General features: G+C 35.6%; 1 protein-coding gene across 4 annotated transcripts in view; it reads left to right on the forward strand.

Moving 5' to 3' along the window:
* The window catches only part of GRM8 (glutamate metabotropic receptor 8), a 354,422-nt gene that overhangs the window by 52,918 nt on the left and 278,422 nt on the right, over positions 1–23,082 (forward strand). For all 4 annotated transcript variants that reach the window (XM_038172100.2, XM_038172096.2, XM_038172110.2 and 1 more), the window contains exon 3: positions 12,494–12,710. In XM_038172100.2, the coding sequence (XP_038028028.1) occupies positions 12,494–12,710 (217 nt within the window). The remainder of the gene's footprint in view (positions 1–12,493; positions 12,711–23,082) is intronic.

Raw genomic sequence — 23,082 nt, forward strand, 5'->3', positions numbered from 1 at the left:
GTTTAGGCTGTGTACAAGCTGATGGTGACATAAGAGCTGTGTTTCATTTTTTGGCTTCTTCTATAACCCTTTCTGCATTGGTTTCTAAGTTAGGGTAAAGGGACTTGAGTGGGTTCATAAGACCTACACAGAAGAAAGTCTCCTAGTGGATAATGAAGGTGCAAATGGATAAATGTGGGCACTACAGCAACTAATTTTTCTGAAATAAATAAATAAATAAAGCAGATGGAAATCATAATGTTGTCCTCTTCTCCAGGCATCTTTTTAAAAGAGAAATGTGGAACTCTCTTAGGTGTGGAGGTGACTGTGGGCTATCAACTGCAGTCTCAGTTATACCTACACCCGAAGAAATAGGTTTTTGGACACATCTCTCACTTGGTATTTCCTACTGACTAGTTCAGGAAGTATATGAATCCCATTCCAAGGTGCTCAACTCCACCATATGCTGCATAGGCAGCCCATGTGCCAGACAGAGCCCGCAAATTCTCTTCCAATAAACCTGGGCACTTTGCTGTCTTTACGATTAAAAAGATGTACAAACTGTGAAAGAGAAGACAGACTCAAGAGATCAAAACCAAATGCTTCAAAGTTGTGTGGGTTGTTTTTTTTTTATTTATTTCTTATTTTTAAAGAAATCTAGATGACATTGATATTTCATGGATAAATATGTTGATTTCTTTCAGTTTGCAGTTTTAGACCTAATCTTCCAGTGTCTGGAAATGGATAGGTGACACTGATATGCAGAAATATATTTATGAACCAATTTCAATAAGTAGATGGAAATGGAATTGTATCAGGTTCAGCACAGGCTGGCATTCCCACACCACTTGTCATCAGGAGCATCCACTCAGGCTTTTGATGTCTCCAATGTTTATTCAATGCTCTTGACACTTTTAAATCTAGTTTAGTGTAATTTTGCTTTTGATGGGGTCTTTTAACATATGCAGCAACAGACTGAGGGAGGACAATTTCAAAATAAAAGATGTTCACTCATCAAAAGCTGCTATGGTATTCAGAAGCAGTAAAAGGTACTCTAGTTCCTGATACAAATCATTTGTGCACAGTATACAAAAGGAGATTTCCAAAGACTACTGATCAGTACAGCATAGAGTGGCTGCAAACTGAAACAGTCTGGTAAATGTGGGGTTCTGCTAGGCATCTGTAATAAAAGTAGATTCTTAGAAATGAGTGTTTTGTATCTGTCAAAGGAAAAGTCTTAACCTGTCTCAGTCTATAAATGTTCCCAATATTTGGTCAGAACAGGACCAATTGGCTTCTTGTTCTGCCTGGATGAAGACACTGAATTGTTGTGCATTGATGTGGTGCTTTCACATCCCTCTTTCAGACAAAAGCAAGTATTTGTCTGGAGCTCTGGGGCCAAGGTTCCCTTCCCTGTCCACTGAAGTTCTACGTGGCTATGCTGATAACCACAGGCACAAATCCAGACAGAGGGTCTGCCACTTCTTGGAGCAGCAGAAAGAAGCTGTCAGTGAGCTCTGCCTCTGACTACTGACATCCTTACAGAAGCATGGGGTGTCACCAGGGTTGCTGAAATGGTGGGAAAAAATGAGTGGTGGAGCTTTTCCAGCTTATTGTAAGCTCCTCACCTCTCTTCATTCAGCATCCTGCCGAGCTGCTGAAGTATGTTGTTCATGGTGGGACCAGACTTATAGGGTCAAGCTAACTGGGGAACTTTTAAGAACCTTCAAAAGGGCTTATATATCATCTGTATTTGTACTTAGAGAGATTGGCGAGTCACTGCTAGGAAGGAAATCCCCATCACACTAACCAGGAAGGCTAAGGCTAGCACTCAAACAAGGCTGTATGGTGGTGATAACAGCAAACTGATTTATACTTAATTGGAATGAATAAAAATAGGAAAAAGAATTTGCAGAAATGATGTGAAATGCTCATCCAATATAAGTTATTTTCCTGCACCAAGTATTGCTTTTGCTGACTTTGTGGATGTGTTTCCAACATAGTCAGAGAGCAAAATTGCATATTATGAGGAATGAAGCCTCACTCAGTAGACTAGACTGAGGAGCAACCCTGTTCAGCATTGCTTCAGAGAAAAGGAATTCTCTTTTGCCCTTTCTGCTGGTCCAAGTGAAAACACTGAATATCTTTGAACCATCAGCTGCCAAGAGGGAGAAGCAGAAGTGCAGCTGAGAAAGCCCAAATTAGCTCTTTAGAAACTAATCACTGTCTACTTTTCCTTCTCATCTCAGTCATGCTGTGGTTGAGAAGGGAGGAGGGAGTGAGAAGAGGTAGGGAAAACCAGGAACGAAGGCAAAGGTCTGTCTGGAAAGAGAAGTTCATACAGAGAAAAAAAAATGTCAGGAAAAATTCTCTCTATATATCTACACATGTATACATAAGGATAGATAGATAAAAAATTCTGTTTTAATTCCTGACTCTCAGTGCAATCCTTTTGGAGATTTTACTACTGACTGCTGGCAGAGTCAAAATAAATGATGAACAAGTTTGAACTTGTGCCTCTAACATGCCAGAGCATGGCATAAAAAAACCCTTTTGTTGTGCACTTTGTTTGTGAGTGCTCAGCATGATTTGTAATGTTTTACCTTTCCTACATGAATGTCAATGTTTATTAAATACAGGTATTTTTGAAAGCCAATTGTTTTGCTTTCTGTTTTTTACCATCTATTATTATGGGTATTTCAAGGAGTCTATCTAAAGTGCCTTTTTATATATGTATGTATTTATTTATTTATTTTTAAGATATATATAAGATTAGCCTTCATTTGTCAGCATTTCTTGGTCTTACTACCCAGTTAGAAAGGCTCTGGGCACAGTTTGTGCTTTTCCGACTTTTTGTCTGTGGAGCACTCTTCAAAGCACCATGCTGCTGTATGAAGACCTGCTCACTTCACCTCATTTCTTCATTGCCAGTGTGCCAGGGTGGTATAGTTTAAATATTTAGGCTTCCACAACTTTACAAAATTCTGTAGGATCTGTTGTAGACAGTCTTCAGACCAGTAGCAGCATTGTCCTATGTTGTGTATACACTACTGTGCACTCACTGAGGTTGCCTGGATTTTGAATTCTTTGCTTGCCCTGATGCTTTTCATGAGATAATCCATGGATCAATGTAGTGATAAACCTCAGTGTTTAAGTCAGAAATTAGAATGGAAATCTAGTAATGATGGAACAGAAGAGATACTGTCATGTGGTTTTCAGAAAGCATGGTAAGGAGGATGCTTTTTGTCCTAGGTCACTATTATTTTTAGAAGTATATCTTGAAGGGAAAGAAAGGCTTGGATATTGATCCTGCAGGCCTCAGAGCTTAGTGCATAGGTAACTCCCAAACTTTTGATTAGTAATGTTTTGCCTCTTTTTTTTTTTTCTTTCCAACTTTTCTACCAGTAGCAACTGGACTTAGTGACTGACTCACCGTGGCTATACAGGAAACATTTAATCCTTTGGAAATGGCTTGAGACTGACTGATGTTTTCTTCTTGTAAATTTGAGGTTAAAAACAGAATGGAAAAAAGTTCAGCTTCTGAGGCTGATTAGTTAAAGAAAAGAAGAAAAATCATTTGAAAGCCAACAAAAAAGACACCTTTCATTTCTCTTCTTTCAAGTCTATAATATATGGATTTCAAATGATGTTTTATAATCCTATATGAACAGGCTATTCTGCAGAAGGAATCCCAAGCTATGGTGAATCATAGGGATTCCCTTAATGTACTCTGATATGAGGTATCCAAGGCATTAGTGCAGGCCAGACAGATTACAGGGAATCTGGGCTTTCTGGTGCAATAGCTGAAGTGTAGGCAGCATACACTAAAATACGTGAAAGCACTCACTAAAGCAATGGGCACATGTGTCTGAGCAGCTGACTGCTGTCTATGTACCTTTACGTTCTTCACAATTGTGGAGAGAGCTGTGATCAATATGAAACTTTCTTTCCCTCCTCCTGATGTTTTTCAGGTACTCATGGCATTACACTGGCAGCATGGGTAGCAGAAGGATAACACTACTGCTCAGCCAGTGGTGTAAGGGGAACTGGGCTTACAGCATTGAAAAGTGAATGCAGAGAGCAGAGTTGTCCATTAAACAGAACACCTAGCTTGCACCCTGCTGAGAGCACCTTCTTCTTCCTTAGTGATGATTTCTCTAATCAGGAAAAGCTCCCCTGGATAACTGCATGTCCTCATGGGTGAGTCTCTGAAGCTGGCTGCTGTGCTCTCTGTCGTTCTAATTAGTAAATGAATGTAAAGGAAAACTGGATTTGGACAGAGGAATACCTTGTGGCAACAAGGTAATTTTATTACTACTGAATAATAATAAAAAAATTGGCTTTATTAGTTCAGACTAAAAGTAATATATATCTTTATATATTTTCTCAAACTCATCAGAAGAATTCATAGTTGCAGACAGCACTGACATAACAGACCCAAAGGAGGAATGTGGGGTTAAAAAAGCTTTTAAATGTCAGACTTCACATTGTACTCAGCAGAGATCGACACAAATTTAACATATTGATAAACATAATTAAGTGCAGTTTTCCCCAACAAGTAGAAAAGGAGTTTTAATAGTTTATGAAGTCCCTAAAGCCATCTAAGCATCCTTGGTTTCTCATTTGATCTGATGATTGGAGAACATAAGAAACTGTAAAGGAAATGCTAACAGCCATTCCCAAGCTTAAGGTCCCCACCCTCCCCACCTTGTGATTTGATCTCAGTATGAATATTACTCATTTGATCTACTATTTCTTCAGTGTATTATTCAGTGCTTGGACCTCAGCTGGGTTTAAAGTATTTGGAAAGAGGCTGCCTACAGATGGTGGATAATTTTAATGTGCAACTGCTTATCGTAGCTGGGTTTTTAGAGAGGCAAAACTCAGGATTTAAAAGGATGTGGAAATACCAGAATAGAGCTCCCTTACTGAGAAAATGCCATTGTTAAACATTTATCAATAGACTGTCTTACACAGAACATTGATGACAGTTCAAGCTGTCCTTAGATGGATTCTTGTCCTCCTGGAGTTACACAGCAATGCACAGCACGACAAGATGTGCTTCAGCTATAAAAGCGTTTGTAATGCATAAATATCCTTTTAATGTTTTTGCCCTAAAGTGCATCACAGAGCACAAAAACACATACTTTCTAGAGTGGTAAATTTGTTTTGTAGATGCTGCATCTATTATGGGCTTTGAGCTTGAAATATCACTTTATTTTTATTTTTTATTTTTATTATTTATTTATTTATTTATTGTAGTATCCCTTGTGTGTAATTAAAAGTAATGACTTCTAATGAGTCCCTGACCTACTTCAACACACTGGAACCAAACTACTACTCAAATTTGAACAGTTAATATTATACACATTCTTTCTTTGTTGTGTCCTGTTCTATGAGGGCAGCACAGAGGTCACAAACTAAAACACTCTTGTTGTAAGCCATCTGGTTAGACTTTATGAAACATATATTCTGCTTGATGGGGATAAAATGGAGTGTTATGGAGCTTTAATATTTCCTCATCCCATAACCCAATACTATACAATTATGTGTTTTAGTTAGAAGAAATTCTCTATAGTAATTCAGTTTGTTTGGAATACCATATTTGCTGGTCAGTTTGACCACCAGAGGTAACCTCAGAAAAAATCTGCCTTCATAATGTTTCACATACCAGGCCAACATGTGATGGTTTCAGAAATAATTTTGTTGACCACAAACCATGCTGCACTGATTTGTACCTATATTCTTTCCTCAATAAAACCTCATTGCAGTTCATTGAAGGTACATTCTGCTCAGGAATATGTCCTCAGAAAGTAACTGGTAGCAACAGAAGTAAAGTAAAGCCAGTGAAAGAGTAATATGAAGTAAAAAGTAAAATAATTTACCCATTTCAACTCAGGAACACTTAGGTGTGATGGATCACTTATTACCCTATATCTGGGGACAAAACAGCAATAGTTAGTTGGATTTAATCACAAAGACCGTATCTTTGCACAAAACTATACAAAGAGAAATTAAAAAATAAATAAATAAATAATTGAAACTGCCTTATCATTAGCTCCTCATCTTTGAGTGTGTGAATTGAAAGCACCCTTGAAAGGAACCACCGTGATATTTAATGCAAACAGAATGACTTGGAGTAAATTAAATGTTTTTTTAAAAAAATTCTACATTCTAAGTGAAATCTGCTAATGGCACCTTTCAGTTTATACTTTTGTTCTTTCCCATTCCAAAGCTCTTAAATTCTACTAAATTCTATCTCCCTCTTCTTTCTTTTTATTTTTTATTTTTTGGTCTAAATGTATTTTAAATTGTAGCCATCTAGGTGAAAAGCGTAAGCATTTTTTGTTGCTTTTGCTCTAGCAGATTAGAACATATATTTTGGGGTAAAACTATCGTAGTTCCTGAACAAGATACCTTACTGGACATGTGATGGATACTGTGATTAACAGATGTCTCTCAAATGGTATCAGTCCTTAACATAAAGAGAGAACATCAAGTATATGTTTCTAAATAAATATAGTTTATAAATACATAGTTTAACTATAAATTAATATACATATACATCTACTGGGAAAATAACTTGTGACAGATTGCTCCTCCTCATGGTAAAATCCATGGAAAAAGGCTGAATCAGAAAACTTCATATGCTGAAACTTTTTCTCAACGTCAGCTCTAGCAAGAGTGGTTTGTAGACAGTGAAGCTTGCAAGTGCTCTTGTGAGCACTGAAAGGGGCATCTCATGTCACTGAAGGCATTAATAGGTGTCAAAGAATTTGTTAGTGTTGGTTTGTTCTCAGAATGAAGGAAACTGTCTCTAGTGATGGCATGGGTGACCCATTCATTTCTTTTTGTCATAGATGAAGAGATGAAAACATTACAGAAGGAAATTGATAATTAGCTGTGCTAATCATCATGTGGAGCAAAAATGAGTGGGGTAGTGAGATTCAGCGGAAGACATGTAGCTGTATACAGTATTGTTCTAAATTGTATATATAATGGTTGAATTAATCTCCTAGGCTTCCTTTATATCAATGGAGGAAAATGGGCAGTTTAAGCATGCATTTTATATCCTCCTACAGTTAGTAAGAAAACAGAACATTTTTAATCTTGTTGGTATAGTGCAAGATGTTATTAAGCCTCATCAAACTCTTTTGAATCTTGAATGTCTATCCTGAGTGAGTTTAGCATTACTGTACTGCAGGCTGACACGTTTTTCTGAAGTAAAAGCAGGCTAAGATGATTCTCTGCCTGATGGCAATTTACAAATGTGACTAATAGCTGAAAGGTAGTGACCTCAGCTCTCATCCAGCAACTGTTCAATATCTAAGCCCCGAGGATTCATTTCACTGCTGTGAATTTTTTGTACTCACAAAGAACTCTCTCTTGCTGTACAGAAGAGGGAATAAAAATCTTGAAAAGATGAGGCCATTAATGATTAATGATAGATATTTAAAATTCAGAAAAATCACCAAGATAGAAATATGTTTCCACAGTCAAATTTTATTTCAAGCACTTTTACTTCTTTGCAAGATTTATTAGTTGGTGGTAAAATACCAGTTGATATTGAACAATCACTAACATAAAATTTATTGACTTCAATTTGTTAGCTACAATTATTTCTATTTTTAATGTGCTATTGCTAATAGTTCTCAAAAAAAAAAAAAGAAAAAAGAAAAGAAACAGATGACTGCTCAGTGATGAGAGAACGGAAAAGGGAAGTAAAATGCTCGTTGATATGTTAAAGTTAGTAGTGGTAGGACTGAGTGGGTAGTGAAACTGAAGATGAGAGTGATTTAAGCCCATTACGCTGCGTGACTGTATAGCATGGTTACTGCTGTGAGTGTAACTCATAATCAGTAATGTTCAAAATTACTGGTGATTCCTATCTCAGGTCTTTTTTTCATATGATCTTATCTCATTTCACTATCTGCTACTCTACTCCCAAATCATGCTTTCAGCTGAAAGGCTGCATAAAGGAAGATGGCATTTGAAGTGACCAGCTGATACTTTACATTGACAAATGTAGCATGCAAATGGATTTGAGAGCTCAATAAAAAGATTCCTCTGAACTTCTGTACAAAACTTGGAAAGAATATCATAGATGAGAAGGCATACTAAGAGCTGCCTTCTGTGATTTACTGTTTTCTTTACTGGAAAGGCAAACCTAGGTCACTTAGTTTTCTCTACTGTTCCTAGCACAACACCTTTATTTAGATCCCTGCATTGGACCCAGCAGATAGATCCAGAGTAATTCTCCCCTATAAGTAGTCCTGAAAATGGGAGTGGTAGATGTCTTTTATTTTCAGTATATGGGAGACTGGAAGTGGTTCACCATTTGGCTGAAATAAATGAAACATAATGTTAGCTGCTTTGGCTCTTCTGAAGTTGCCTGCACCTGCTCCACCAGGGAATAGAAGTCTGTTCTGTAGTAATGCTTGGTAGATATATCATATAGATTTGTTCCCTCTTTGAAATGCTGCCACAATCACAGTTTTTGGAGAGTTAGTTCTGAATGTAACTGCTCCATCTTCTTTGATCTTCTGGGAAAAGGAGATCTTTAGAGACAGATTTAAAATCAGCTTGGAGATATGTACAGAAAAATCCAGGGAAAACCAGAGACTGTACTTGACTGATGTCAAGTTTTGTTTTGAATCTGTCTTGAAGGCTTAGCCTATCTACTTGTTTACAAGCAATTGTTTTATTGTTTTATTTATCTTCCCCTCCCTCCTCCACCCCCACTTTAAAACAAACAAACAAAGAAACAATCAAAAAACCATACAGAATAATTTTCTGATGCCAGTGACTGTGGTTAATAGAGAATGAGATGAATCCATTACTGACTTAGATTAAAGGACTAAGGGAATGCTGGTAGTTTCAATTGTAGCTCAGTATGCTCCAGGATTAAGGTCCATACTAAAGGTCCATACTAAAACTGGATATTATTTCAAATCCACTGTCATTAGTTTCACACTATAAACGTCTGTCTTCAAATAGCATTAGGTTTTTCAAATAGATAAGCTCAAGCTTAAAAATAACAAAATAAAAAATAAGGCTCCTATGAATTTATCTGCATAATAATTTCAAAGAGTTCCAGACTGTCACCCACCAGAAGTAGAAAGCTTATCAGCATACTAGGTTTATGGGGGGCAGTGGCCAAACCATAGGATAGGAAAGAATATGACAAAAAATAGTATCAATGAACATTCAAACATAAGTGCTTTTAGCGATTGTCAGTGAATGTGACAGCTGTTGTGTGAGAACTGATGCGAATGTAGTTACATAATTCATTGTTTTTTTCCTTTTTTTTCCCTCAAAGAAAAGATTTGCTCTTGACAATACTATACAGCACTTAAATACAAATAAAATGTTAAGTGTATTGTATTTAATTTTGAAAATTTAGACTGAGAAATCTAGAATGAGAAATATAGGAGCAAAAGACCCTTTACAGGTCTCTTTCAAAATGCATATTTACATCTCAAGGGGCCAATAGAATTTCAAGCATAAATACTTTGTGTATGTAGGGAGTTTTAAAAACACATATTACTGAATTGATAGAGCATAACTGTTCTCTTGCTTAGGCAGCATTATGCTCTGTCTCATAAAATGTACTTGGGGACATGTAAAATGGTTTATTAAACTTACAGTCCATAACTAGGGTTGTTACATTTTAATGTATATATTTTTTGTTCATGGATTATTGAACCACTAAATACCAACAATTTGTCTTTGTGCTGAACAACGTCTGTGAACATTGTTCTGAGTCTTTTCAAATAACTGTGTTACTCTTGAACATGTCACAAGTCCTCAACTTTTAAAACTATTTTTCAGTGCTCTCCTATATGTGAATGTGGTGCATTTAAAAGCAGGCAAGGAAGGAAGTGTCTGTTTACTTTTGCATAAAATGCTTTTGTGGAGAGAAATCCATGAGGTATTTCTTAGTGGGAGATCTGCAGATCTGGGGAAAAAAATACTTGAATATAAAGTACTGTCTATAATCATGAAGGATGTATGTAAAAATATGGAGTCATACAAAATAAGGAGACTAGTTAAATATTCCATTGCATGAATCTTTTTTTTTTTTTCTCCTTGAAATTTAGCCATAACTTGCTGTTTAGACAATATTTCTCCCTGTTTTTACATGGCACATGTTTCTTGCATGTTGGTAATAAGTTAGCAGCAGTAAATCTGTGGCTGCTTAAGGTGGGCCCACTTTCAGGGCCCATTTCAGGGGTATTTGGTTTGGACTGTATTTACCTTCCCTTCTGTTCCACTGTTTTTAGAAATAACTCTAGGGAAGAAGCTGAATGGCAGGGAGCTGAAAAGTAGGAAAGTAGTTTCTCTTCTTTGCCTTTTCTATGTCCCCAAATCAGTCTCTGATCATCTCATCATATCTATTGATCTGAAACATCTCATTGCTAAGTTGTACCAACAGCTTTCATACACACATCTAGGATTTGTTATTAATCTAATGCCGAGGAACAGAAACTGAGAAAGTTAATGGATACATAGTGCCGTGGTCTTGACTTCAAGATTTTCAGTGACAAAATATCTGTCTAAAAGAGCTTTTACTGGTGTTGATTTTATGAATGTTATCACTGAAATAACTTTCAGCAATGTAACAACCTCAGCATTTTTGTGAAATGGCACACTGAGGTGCAAAATGCCACACTATTGTTGTCTTTTTTTTTTTTTTTTTTTCCTTTTTCCATCTGGAAAAAGACAACTGTTTTAAAAAGTAGTAGAGTAAATTTTGAATAGGAAAGATATAGAAGATATAGGCTCTAAATGCACATAACTGTATTGTTACAGGCCAGAATCTCTCCTCTGTAAAGAGATAAAGATGTTTCAAATCTTTTCTGAAAGAAAGGGAATTTATACAAGACAAGAATTGTAAGAAGATTTTATCTTTTATTTTTACTTGGTGTGTCTTTGCTGTGTTAGGAATACTCATTTCATGAAATATAACCTTTACCTTATTTTTTTTTTTTCTGTGATCCTCCCTCTCCTTTATCCTGTTCTCTCTGGTTTTTATTATTCCAGCATTTCAAATTATTTATTCTGAGGCTTGTCCATGAGTAGAAAATTTCCTAAAGAAGAGTATAGCCAAGATACATAAGAGTTTATTTCTTTGTGTTTCTGACTGAGAAATGATTTTGCCATCCCTTAGGCTATAAACTATTTTATTAGGCTGTAAGAGCCCATGTTGTCTTTAAAGGCAGGGTTAGTGACCAGACTCTGAATAGCATACATATGCCTGAAATCCATCTTTTTTTTTTTTTAATTTATTTTTTTAAATTTGTTTTAATGAGGAAACAGTTTATAGGATGTAAAGGTTCCACTGAAACCTTCTGCTTTAGCATTTAACGTGACATTGGGCATTTACCAGATCACCTGTTATCTGGAACTGCTAAATTTGGTTCTGAAAAGAATCACTTTAAGAACTCTTGAAATTGATTCCTTGAAGAATATTTTAAATTTTGTAGAATGTGAATTAAACACCTGCTATTAACAGGTTATAAATTCAACAAGATATTTGAGGTATCTTTCATTTCAGGATAGTATTTCATCACTTTTATCACTGTAAATAAGAAAAACTTTCCCATTTTAAATTAATGTAAATGTTAATTAAACTTTCTTGCACCAAAATACTCTTCAGCATACTTTAATATTGCCTATGCACAACTTCTCCTGGATCTTGCCAAACCACTTATTTAAGATAAGAATTAATAAAAAGTCACCCCAGATTATTTTAAATGAAAATACTAACTTGTTCTTGAGTCTATTTCAGCTAGTTAGTGGCTATTATTTGTTTCCATCAAGAAGGCTGAGGTGGAGGGCTACAAATCTTTCTTGCAACCTTTTGGCTTCTCTGTATGTAGAGAAGCCAAAGAACTTTTTTTTTTTTTTTTTTTTTTAATTATTATTATTATTATTTTTTTCCATGAGATAACTTTTGGTATTAACCATATAGTTTCCATATTGTTGAATCATGCACAGTACTTAACCTGGGAAATGAAAAATCAGTGGGAGAGAAAGACTGAAAAGTAGAAGGGAAATGAAAAAACACATACAGGTATATATGTATACAAAACAAAGAAATGGAAATAATACACATATTACTCATCAAATTTAATTGTAGCATTTTTAAGAATCACAGTCTTCAAAGCTGAGACCTTCTTACCATCTGTAATAATAGTAAGCATTCCTTCTTTATAGAAATCTATTCCTATCACAGCCAGGATCACAAAAGCAGTTGTTACACTTACATGTCAACAATTGTGACATCTGGAGAAAAATAGAATGCATTATTTCTTGGTGAGAGTGTTATATGATAAGACTTGACTGACATTTTACAAAATTTTAGATGTGTTCTGATCAGTTTATTTAATTAAAACAAGATATTCAGTTCTGCACAGTGAATGTAGATAATCTATTTTAAGCCTTTCAAACACACAAGTATAGAGCAAAGTGATATTAGTCTGGTTTGAATTACTTGTCATTTTATTTTCAGATACCTCAAATCAGCTATGCATCTACAGCTCCAGAACTGAGCGATAACACCAGGTATGACTTCTTCTCCCGAGTGGTCCCACCTGACTCCTACCAAGCGCAGGCCATGGTTGACATTGTTACGGCTCTTGGGTGGAACTACGTTTCGACACTGGCTTCTGAAGGAAACTATGGAGAGAGTGGTGTAGAGGCATTCACACAGATTTCCAGGGAAATCGGTAAGTGTGTGTTTGTCAGGTTTTGTATTAATAGCTGGCAAGTATCAAATCATTGCTGAGCATTGCCAAGGTCTATGCAAAATGATCAGAATGCGTGCAGGCAGGTGACGTGGATTCAAGTGGAGGGGTTTGATTTTGGTGATTTTGCTGCTTGTGGGTCTGCCGATTTGACAGTTCTGGCACTAATTTAAGAAAAGTTCAAGTGCCTCATGCCCCTTTTGGAAAAGGGAAGCTCCTTGATAGACTTAGTAAATATGTTAAGTCTCAGTGTGGTCACGTAAGGTTGAGATTTATAAAAAGAAACTGTTACTGGGGCAAAAAACAACCACCAAATATCCAGATCTGAGGAAATGTGATTGTTAGATTAGGAAAATCATAATCCAATAATACCTTATTTTCCTTGTTCCAGAATGTATAAATCCAGAGTTTTTACTTTTGATGAATTTGAACAAATCTATGAAGTACAAACACATATTCTCATTGTTTTTCCTTCAGGATGAAATGTGCTATATAAATATAGGCATTATTTTGAGAATTATTTTTAAGTTCTTTTTTTTTTTTTTTTTTTTTTTTTTTTTTTTTTTTTTAACACTACAATAGTTATTTCTGGCCTGAAAAATCAGTTATTTCTCATGAGCAGTAAGTTTTGGACACCAAGGAATAAAGATGATGAGTAGCAGCACATGGTATGAAAGAGCAAGAAACTGGCCTTTCACTGACTAAAATATTTAATGACAAAATAATATCTTTTCTGAAAAATGAATAAATAAATAAATAAAAATACAAGCAGCCTTCCTGTCCTTCCTGAGAAAGCCCGCATTAATTTACTGTTTTTGATTTTTGGGGCATGTACATATGAACTCTCTTTCTTTCAAGTCAATATGGGTGAGAAAATATCTTCCATTTCAGTCATAGGGATAACATCTCAATTGTATGGAAAGGTGCATGTGCATCTCAGGTACTTACGCTTGAACCATAAAATTTACTGATTACTCACAGCAACTTGGCAGTAAGACAAAAATGTAGCAATTCGTGCCACTTAGGGAACTTGTGTGTATGACATGCTGAGTAAGTTAACAAATAAGTATCTTCTAAGCAGTGCTGTCATGGGTGAGCCTAGGCAAACTACACTGCAATGGTTTGATTTGGAGTTGGTAAAGGAATGGATAACTCTTCCAAAATTTGTATCTAATATACAAGGTTTATCTGTTATTTCAACTACTGCAGTGATTAGATTGATTGTCCCAGAAATTCAAGAATTCATTGGCTGAAAATGACTTTTTCTTGAAAACATCTGCAGCCTATCTAATTCTGCTGATTTCTGAAAGTAGACAAATTAAAGTGCTCAGGACTATTCTGCTGTTTCTTGTTTCCACAGGTCTGAGAGTGTTTCAGATTTATTCAATGACAACTGTGACTTCACTATAATCACAATGACTTGAGACCTATTTAGAAAACTGAACTCAGAGAGTAATTATCAATGGTTTCTGTTAAAAAGGAAAAATGTGCTCTGCTTTTTTTGGCAGGGGTTTGTGCTGGATCAGGTACCAGCCAATATTTTCATGTTAAGTCCAGATGGACTTGGAATGAAGTTTTGAAGACTTGGAATGCTTGTGAAATCTGGAGGTGACTTCAAACTCAGAAGGACTGGCTAGAGAATGCTATCTCGAAAAATGATCTCAGTGTGATAGGAAATTATAGCCTGCTTATATTTCTTGTGTCATATTGTAAACCAGAGTACCATCTTTAAAATAATTTGAGTAATTCTCTAATTTGTCTGACAGTTGTGAAACCTTAATTTGACCTGTTACGGATTTTGGCCCTCCTTTCACAAAGGGTGAGAAAGTCTACAAGTGAGAAGGAAGTCACAAATCTTGAAAATGTGGTCTGTGCAAGACCACAACTGAGCAAGGTAGTTCGTAAGCCTGAAGAAGCGTTGATTAAAAAGGGAAGATGATGAAAGTAATGTTTTCAAACAGATAAATGGCTTTTACAGAAAGGTAGGGGACCACACATTCATCCAAAGTCAGTGTATCTGACTAGAAATAATAGAGTTACTCTACAGTATGGTTCAGTGTAGATTTGAAGAAAACATCTTTCAATGTTTAAGATATTGAAGCATTAGACCAGATGGCTTGGGGATGTTTTGGAGCCACCACTGCTGAGAATCTGAGAGAATGCATTAGATGAACATCTGCCCCAAGATTATATAAGTGTACTTAGCTCTTCCTTGGGGCTGGGAGGTGGATCGGATAATATTTTAATGCCCCTTCCAGTCTAATTCTATTATTCACTGTCCTCATACTTTTCACCTGAATCATAGGGTTGGAAACTCTTTTAAAATAGGAAGTTCAAACAGCCTCTAATGATGAGGCCTGAGATAATAAAGTCTTGGTAGGTTTATAAAAATCGTCACATAGTATGAGACTGTACACAAAACAGGAAAACATGTTAATAAAAAGTGTGTGAGGAGTACCTAATGAGGACATTGCTCCCCTTGTGCTGCTGGCATAAAAATGCATAGGACAGCTCCTTTCTAAATCCATTACATACTTTTTAAGATAAGTGACCAACAACTGGAAGCAAAATGAATGTGAAGATAAGCATAATAGAAAGCAATAAATTTGAGGAAGGGAAGTGAAATAAATTGATAGATTTATTTCTGAAAAAAAAAAAATAGTGCCTTAGAGCGCAGTTTTGAAACTATGGTTATGATAGCATGGGTTTCTTTTTTTTTTTTTAACATTTTCTCTAATCAGTTCAGAATGAATGATGGCTAAGGTTTTTAAATATTTTTAAAACAGAAGATAATTTCATGTGCTTTAATTGTAAGTACTTATTTGTCATGATCTTTTTGCCTCTAACATCCAGTTTGGTTGGTCCTTTGTTCAACTCCTATTTCTTGATCAGTAACAGAAGCAAAATGGAACAGGCTCACAAATGATATGTGGAATACTGAAAAGGTCAAAGTGGTGCCACTGTGACATGTCACAGAATATATTACATGTCAAAATTTACTCTCATTTTAATGACAAAGATTCTGTTTGGGACAAAGGATAGCTGGAAATTAAATACATTACATGACAAAGATTATAAAAATAATAGGGAATGATACTTATTCCAACTTGCTGTTCCATGTATTATTATTTGAATACAGTGATTAAATTTATAATATTTTTTACTCCCACAAGAAAATTAATCAATGATATTACTATAATCATTTTGGCATAATGATCAAATCATTTTGGTACATTGGCCAAAGGAGTGAATTGATACCAAATGCATAAGAGTTTAAGCATTAAACTGAGAAAAACTAACTCTCTGGGAGAAGCTAAACAGAGGAGAAGAAGGAATCACATTTTACCAAGTCCTCAATAAAGTGTCATGATGAATACTGTTCCTGTATTTACATTGCTGTAAATGATGTTTGGCAAAATAGATGTTGTTAAATCTCTAATCAGACTTTCTTTTAATGGTTCCCCCTGCCATTCCATTCATACCAAATGAATTCATGCCATAAATTCATACCAAATGAATTTACCATCAGTGATAAAATCATGGCACCCTTTTCACTTTTCTAGAGATAACAAAAATATTTGGTTGAGAAAAATATGATTGGGGGTCAGAATACTTGCTCAGTTAGTTAAATGTTTGTACTGATAAATTGGTGAAATCCATGAATCACATATGAAATGCTACATGAGAGATTTTACCCCTATTAATGGTCAATGAAACATTGACACAAATGTTAATAGTTATTTGCTGTGAAACACTTACGAAAAAGGGAGGTAAAAATGATGTCAGTGAACTGTAGCTGATCATTAAGAAAAAGCTAGAAAAATTAGCATTGCTTACCCCTTTTGTCTTGTATGTCCATATTGCACATCTTGCCAGAGGTACATATTTAAAAAATAAAAAATAAAAAAATTTGTACAAGATCTTTGGCTGAGGCACAATGACATGGTTTTGTTGGAGCTTTACCCTAGATGAAAACCATTTACTTCATGCCAAATCATACTCTTGATTGCTTACATTTAAGATTTTGTAGATTTACCTATTCTCTTTACTCTGATATATTGAAGTTAATAACATTTTTTCTGATAGGGGCAACAGCTTGTGGCTCGTCATAATATTTTACCTTTACAGTCACACTGATAACTATACATGTATACTTAATGAATATGTATACTGAATTAATTCTACACTAACTTTATTTAAATTGCATCAGATTTCAGCATAGCTAACTGTATGTTATTTACATGGATAATGGTCTGTGAAAACATTTGTCTTTGACATAGTTCTTGGGTCACCTCATCTCTTGTCACTTTTTTAAGCATCTACAGTAGTGTGCTGTATCTCTGCTTTTCTCCAATTTTTTGATTACTTCAAATCTTTAATATCTTTTGTACTTATAAGGCATTCACTGGATAAATGGAAAGTTTAGTGGGAAGTGGGGAGGGAGGGATACACCTCTAGAGTTCATAACCTTTCCTCTCCACTGAGATGATTCATAGATAATTTAGAAATAAATAAGACTGATTGCTATTTAGATTAATTCACATATCCAACAGTAATCTTTTTTATATCTTTGATATTAAGCTAAAGCTTTTTATATCTTGTTAGATAAGCTGATGAATAGACTTGTTTCCCTCTACCTTCCTTCCCCCCAAGATGTTATTTCATAGAAGATTAAGAAGTCTTGCAGCATGAAGACTAAAGAAATACAATATATAACATTTAACTTTTTTTAATTATTTTTTTTCTTTTTTTCTGCTTTAGAGACTGGATTGAAGCTTAACACATTAATTTTCACAACTAATAATATTCTAACACACCCTCACAAAGGGGAAACAGTTTAATTCAATTTTAAGTTTTACTTTATATTTATGCAGCTGAACTCTATTGATAACACTGTATTTCAAGCTGCAAGCTGTAATTAATAATAAAACTACATAATTGGCTACAGGAAGTTCAAAGTAATGTTTGAAAAATATGAAATCAGATGGTAGGTGTATTAATATTGCAAAAGCCTGAAAGTGATTCCAGCAGTTTTTAATATTTGTACCATTTAGTACCTGATAAAGAACAGTGTAATTCTAAGGGATTTGCAATGAAGAACCATTTTAATTTCTCTCAGAGGTGCTAATCGTTATGATATTCTGCAGCCTTAATTTTATATATATATATATATATACACATATATATATATATTTTTTTTTCCTCTATAATTTTAAGGCAGCATCTCAGAACAGTAAGCACACAGTGTCACTTTCCTGGTATGCTCTGACCCTCCTGTGACTGCTGGAAGAAGGGCTTCTTTATCTTTAATAGCTCTTGAGGACTTTCATCTTCAGTGAATTAGTTGAAGCACTTTTTTAAAACTGTTGTAGAAAGCTCACTAGCTACAGTGGACATGAAAAAAATAAAATAAAATCAGAAAACTTCCGTAGATCTGGGTTTTGTGCCTGCCCTAAAGAGTATGTACTGTCCAGTGGACTGTGCTGACAACAGTTGCACAGCCAAACCTTACCACCTTAACCAGTGTGGCACTGATTCTCCAGTGATCTTGAAAGAGTTTATTCCATTCAGATTTCTTAACTTTGTGGCAATTTAAGGCAATGACATCCCTCAAATGGATATTTTTAAGCAACTACGGCAGGAAAAAAAAAAAAAGCCTCTAAGTAATTTACAGACAGTATAATTTGTTCACAGATTAACTAAGCATTGTGGTCATGGATTCAAAACCACCATTATACTTCGATACTTCTGGAGTGAATGGAGTAGTTATGAAAGCTAGCAGAGACAGGCCCAAGGGGACTTTAATTTGGAGCTGGGGATAGATGCTATCCCTATGCTAAAAGCTTGTATGCTAAAAACTTCCCTTTGTTCCTCTACTGGAAAAATTACTTATATTCTACAGGAGGCAATTTGCAATTTGATTCTGGAAAGCAGTTGTGTGCAAGAAGTAGGGACTTCTTTATGTGAAAGAAGTCAGTAAATACCTCCCTGAACTCACTGGGTTTAGCAAAGGATTCAGTGCACAGAAAGATCATCTCCGAGGTTGCTGACAAAGCTTCAAGTAGGAAGGCCTCATGCTTCCCACCTGGTTTTGCTCACTGATATTTATTGTCTCAAGCCAGCTGGGGTGTGAACTGCAGTCAAGACTGAGTTCATTACTTCTTTTTATATGGTACAGTTGCCAAATAACAGTGATATTCAATCTCTTCTGAGTCTGAAGCTGATTTCATTTTGCTTAGAGTAGTCAGCCCTTGGAGAGTGGAGACAAATAAGCTCCTCAGAGCAAGGACAGTACATTTTCACAGTGATGCCTATTATGGAATTTACTGAGAATTTAGAAAACTCTGTAAATTATATGTTAAGAGCTCATTATAATATGGAAGAACTCTGAACCATTATGTGTATACTCTCACGTTTCACTTTACTTCTATAAGTACTGTAGAAGGCATTGGACTATCTGACCTCTTTTTATTTTTACTTCACTTAAACACCATACTTCATTTAAATATCCAATATTTGCATTGGTTGTAAGCACAACTGCAAAGAATATTAAAAATACCCAGGAAACAACTTGTGTCTCAGCAGTGTTTTCAGTGCAATGGCTTATTTGTAGAACCTTTTACTCAGTCTTGTTATCCAGCTCAAGATTTTTAAATGTAAAAATACAAATAAAATTATATGAGTATTGATGTTAATTTTAAGAAAGCAATCTAACTAGATTAAAAGCATACTTTTGTTGAAATACAGTGCATGGTGCTCAAAGTGCATATGCATTTTTATTTATTATTTTTTTTTTTCCAAATACGTTGTTCTTTTCAGCAGTCTTTAGGAATTACAAATTTCAGTGACTAAAACAAGTCAATAGTTTAAAAAAGGAAACAATTTCAAACAAGATGTAAGGTATAGTTTTTAATTTTAGATGTGAATAAGCATTAAAAGTACTAGGGCATACTGATTTATTTCTTTGGGGTTTAAATCAATAAGAAAAATCTCTCTAAAAAGTTCAATACAAGATGTTGAGCCAAATCTAGAAATCACTGGTCAAAGTATAAACTATGTTATGCCTGATATCAGATCTTTATTATTATTATAAGGGCACTTTCTGGAAGTATGAGCTGTTATTAAACATTCTGAAGTAAAAGGTAGGATAAATATATAGTTGTTAATGTACCACTAGATCTTTGCAGTGACTGAAATGAAATTTCTCACATGCAGTTTTGGTTATTAGTGTGTGTTACTATTGAGCCTGTAGCTTCACTTAAATTCTGCAACTCTCTTTTGCTAGAAAGTGTTCCAGAACAAATAATTCACACATAATAACAAAGCTCCTGTGAAAGCAAACTTAAGAAATGTGTGAATCAAAATGTAGCCATTCTTTTTTTTATGACCAGATTTCACACATGCCCATTAACAGGAACTAGTTTTTAACAGAATTAATCCCAGTAGATATTACTGTTGCAAATGAAAGTACTTGTAAAGGGGACACTAGAAGGTAGAGCATGAAGGACACGCAATATGATTTGCAGTCTGAATAAACATGTTTGTTTTTGCATTACAATATTGCTGTGGTGCAAGACAGAGGGCAGGTTTGGGAAATACTTTGATAGTTTATTTTCCACGGTGATTGTTCTTAACCTGTAAAGGACATTCTGTCAATAGCAAATCACAGATGCTTCACAGATTCTGTGCTGAGAGTGATATTTTTTTCTTCTTTATCAGGAACTAAGAGATCCTTTGTCCTGTATTTTCTTATAAACTTCTGTTATTGTCTCTTCAGCAGAAAGCTTGTTTTCACACAGGATTCAGTATGACACCATCTGTATTATAGTGGTGTGAATAATTTGTGTTGAGTCCAGCTTGAATCAGAGAACAAATCTACAGGCCATGGCAGATTCTTGATCAAAGGCTCTGCAAGTGAACTTTGCCAAGATAACATTTAATAGCTTTCCTTTCCTAGGATTCAAAAAATTTGGTGAGGAACACCTATTCAGCCCTTGTAAGGCCCCACTTGAAGTGCTGCATCCAAGCAAAGGGGCCCCCAGCAAAACAAGGTTGTGAATCTGTTGGAGCAGGTCCAGAGGACAGCTACAAAGATGATCAGAGGGCTGGAGCACCTCTCCTATGAAAAGAGGCTGGGGATGTTGAGCCTGGAGAAGAGAAGGCTCCAGGGAGACCTTACTGCAGCTTTTCAATACTTAAAGGGGGCTTATAAAAAAGAGAGCAGTAAGTGGGCTGTTGGTCTGTATTTACATATTCTCTTTTGTCAGCACATTAAAAGGTTCCCAGAATTTGAACTGTAATCTTCATTGTGCTGCACTGGTTTTTAGTCAATAGTGTCATTCATGTTAAGAAGTTGCATCTGGTAAAGAGAATTTCCTGTCACCTGAGTTTGCTCAGAAAATTGTATTTTCTGTCTTTGCCTTTCTGTATATTGGTCTGAACGCCTTTCTGCCTTTAAAAGTTTTCTAGTAGTTTAAAACATTAGTGTTTTTGTAGCTTTGCTTTCTACCTCAAGAAATGTCTCTCTTAACTACAACATGTGAGAAATGTCTCATGATTGAATGCTAGCAAGATTTTCATGATCAGTGCTTTCATGTTCTGTTTTGGGCTCTTCAGTATAGGAAGGACGTTGAGGCCTTGGAATGTGTCCAAAGAAGGGCTGTGAAGCTGGTGAAGGGCCTGGAACACAAGTCCTGCGAGGAGTGGCTGAGGGAACTGGGGTTGTTTAGTATGGAGAAGAGGAGGCTCAGGGAAGACTTTATTGCTCTCACCTGAAAGGAAGGTGTGGGGAGCTGGGGGTTGGCCTCTTCTCGCAGATAATTAGTGACAGGTCTAAAGAGAATGGCCTCAAGTTGCACAAGGGGAGGTTCAGGTTGGAAATGAGCAAATATTGATTCTCAGAAAGAGCAGTCAGTCATTGGGACAGGTTGCCCAGGGATGTGGTGGTGTCACTGTCCCTGGGGGTGTTCAAGGAAAGGTTGGACGTGGTGCTTAGAGACACGGTTTAGTGGGTGACATTGGTAGTAGGGTGATGGTTGGACCAGATAATCTTGGAGGTCTTTTCCAGCCTTAATGGTTCAATAATTCTATGAGTTATGCCTGCGGTTTAATCAATGAAACACTGGAATGGTTGGACTAAGTCTTGCTCTGCAGGTCAATATCTTGTCTCTAGTGGTGTCCTCAGTTATATGGAAGCAAAAGATACCAAAATCTTACTTAGCATGCACAATTACCTATCCAAACAGTGTAACCCTGTGCATTTAGTGGTTGATACTTAGATTTCCCAAAGAATGAAAATTTATATCCATTATAATTTCTTCGTGTTATCATTTTAACCTTACTTCTTGAATCTCCTCTTGTTTTGATAGTAGGAGTGGTACACAGGAGAATCCAGTTAACCTCCTCAGTAATGTGCCTTCCTACTTATTTTAACTTGGAGTTGGAAGATATGAAGTAATTGCAGCTTAATAGTTTTTGTTGACAGTTTCTGGATTCCTTACTTCATTTATATCTCTGTTAAACTGTGTAGCTGTGACTGAACACTCCAAATGAAGCCTTGCTGTTGATTTATGTAGTGTCATTGTAATCTCATTTTGATTCTCAACCCAATTCTTTATATATCCTGACAAACTGTAAGCTTTTTCTGTTGGCTGCTGGATATCAAGAAAATTATTTCCAAAAGCTATCTGTTCTGACACTCAAGGTTTATTAACAAATGGCTACAGCTGATTTAAAACTCAATGATGTGTGTGAACAATTCCAGGTATTCCTGCCAGTGTATACTCCCTTGCATTTGTCAATAGTCAGTATTTTTTTGATGATATACTCATTTATTGAGCTTTGAGACTACTCTGTCTCCTCTCTCTGCTCTTGATTATTTCAAATAACTTAATAATTTCATACCATCTTCAATTTTACCCGTTTCTCTGGTCAATACTTAACCCTTTTTTTTTTTTTTTTTTTTTTAATGATGAGTTGTCTCTTTTTACTCATTGCTTTGACCCTTAGGAGTCTTTTCTTTCCAGTCACCCTCAGTTTCTGCCTATTACTTCCAAGTTTGTGAAATATTTCTTTTGAAAACTCTATCATGAACTTTAATATTCCATATGCAAGACTGATATACATGTTTTGGTAGTAAATACTGTTACATTCTATGTAAGTACTAACAATTACAGAATGCAGAGAGATTTTAACTTATCCTACACATTTATCTGTTGAGCTTATATGGCCCTCATAAATACATTTATTCTTTGAGGTAGTCTAAACTCATACATTTTCCTATCATTATCTGTTTCTGAACCAATAACTGCTATACAAGACCCTTTAGCTTTGCTCATCTGCATGATATAGAAGA

Source organism: Anas platyrhynchos, chromosome 1 (genome assembly GCF_047663525.1).
Source record: "Anas platyrhynchos isolate ZD024472 breed Pekin duck chromosome 1, IASCAAS_PekinDuck_T2T, whole genome shotgun sequence".
NCBI lineage: Eukaryota > Metazoa > Chordata > Aves > Anseriformes > Anatidae > Anas > Anas platyrhynchos.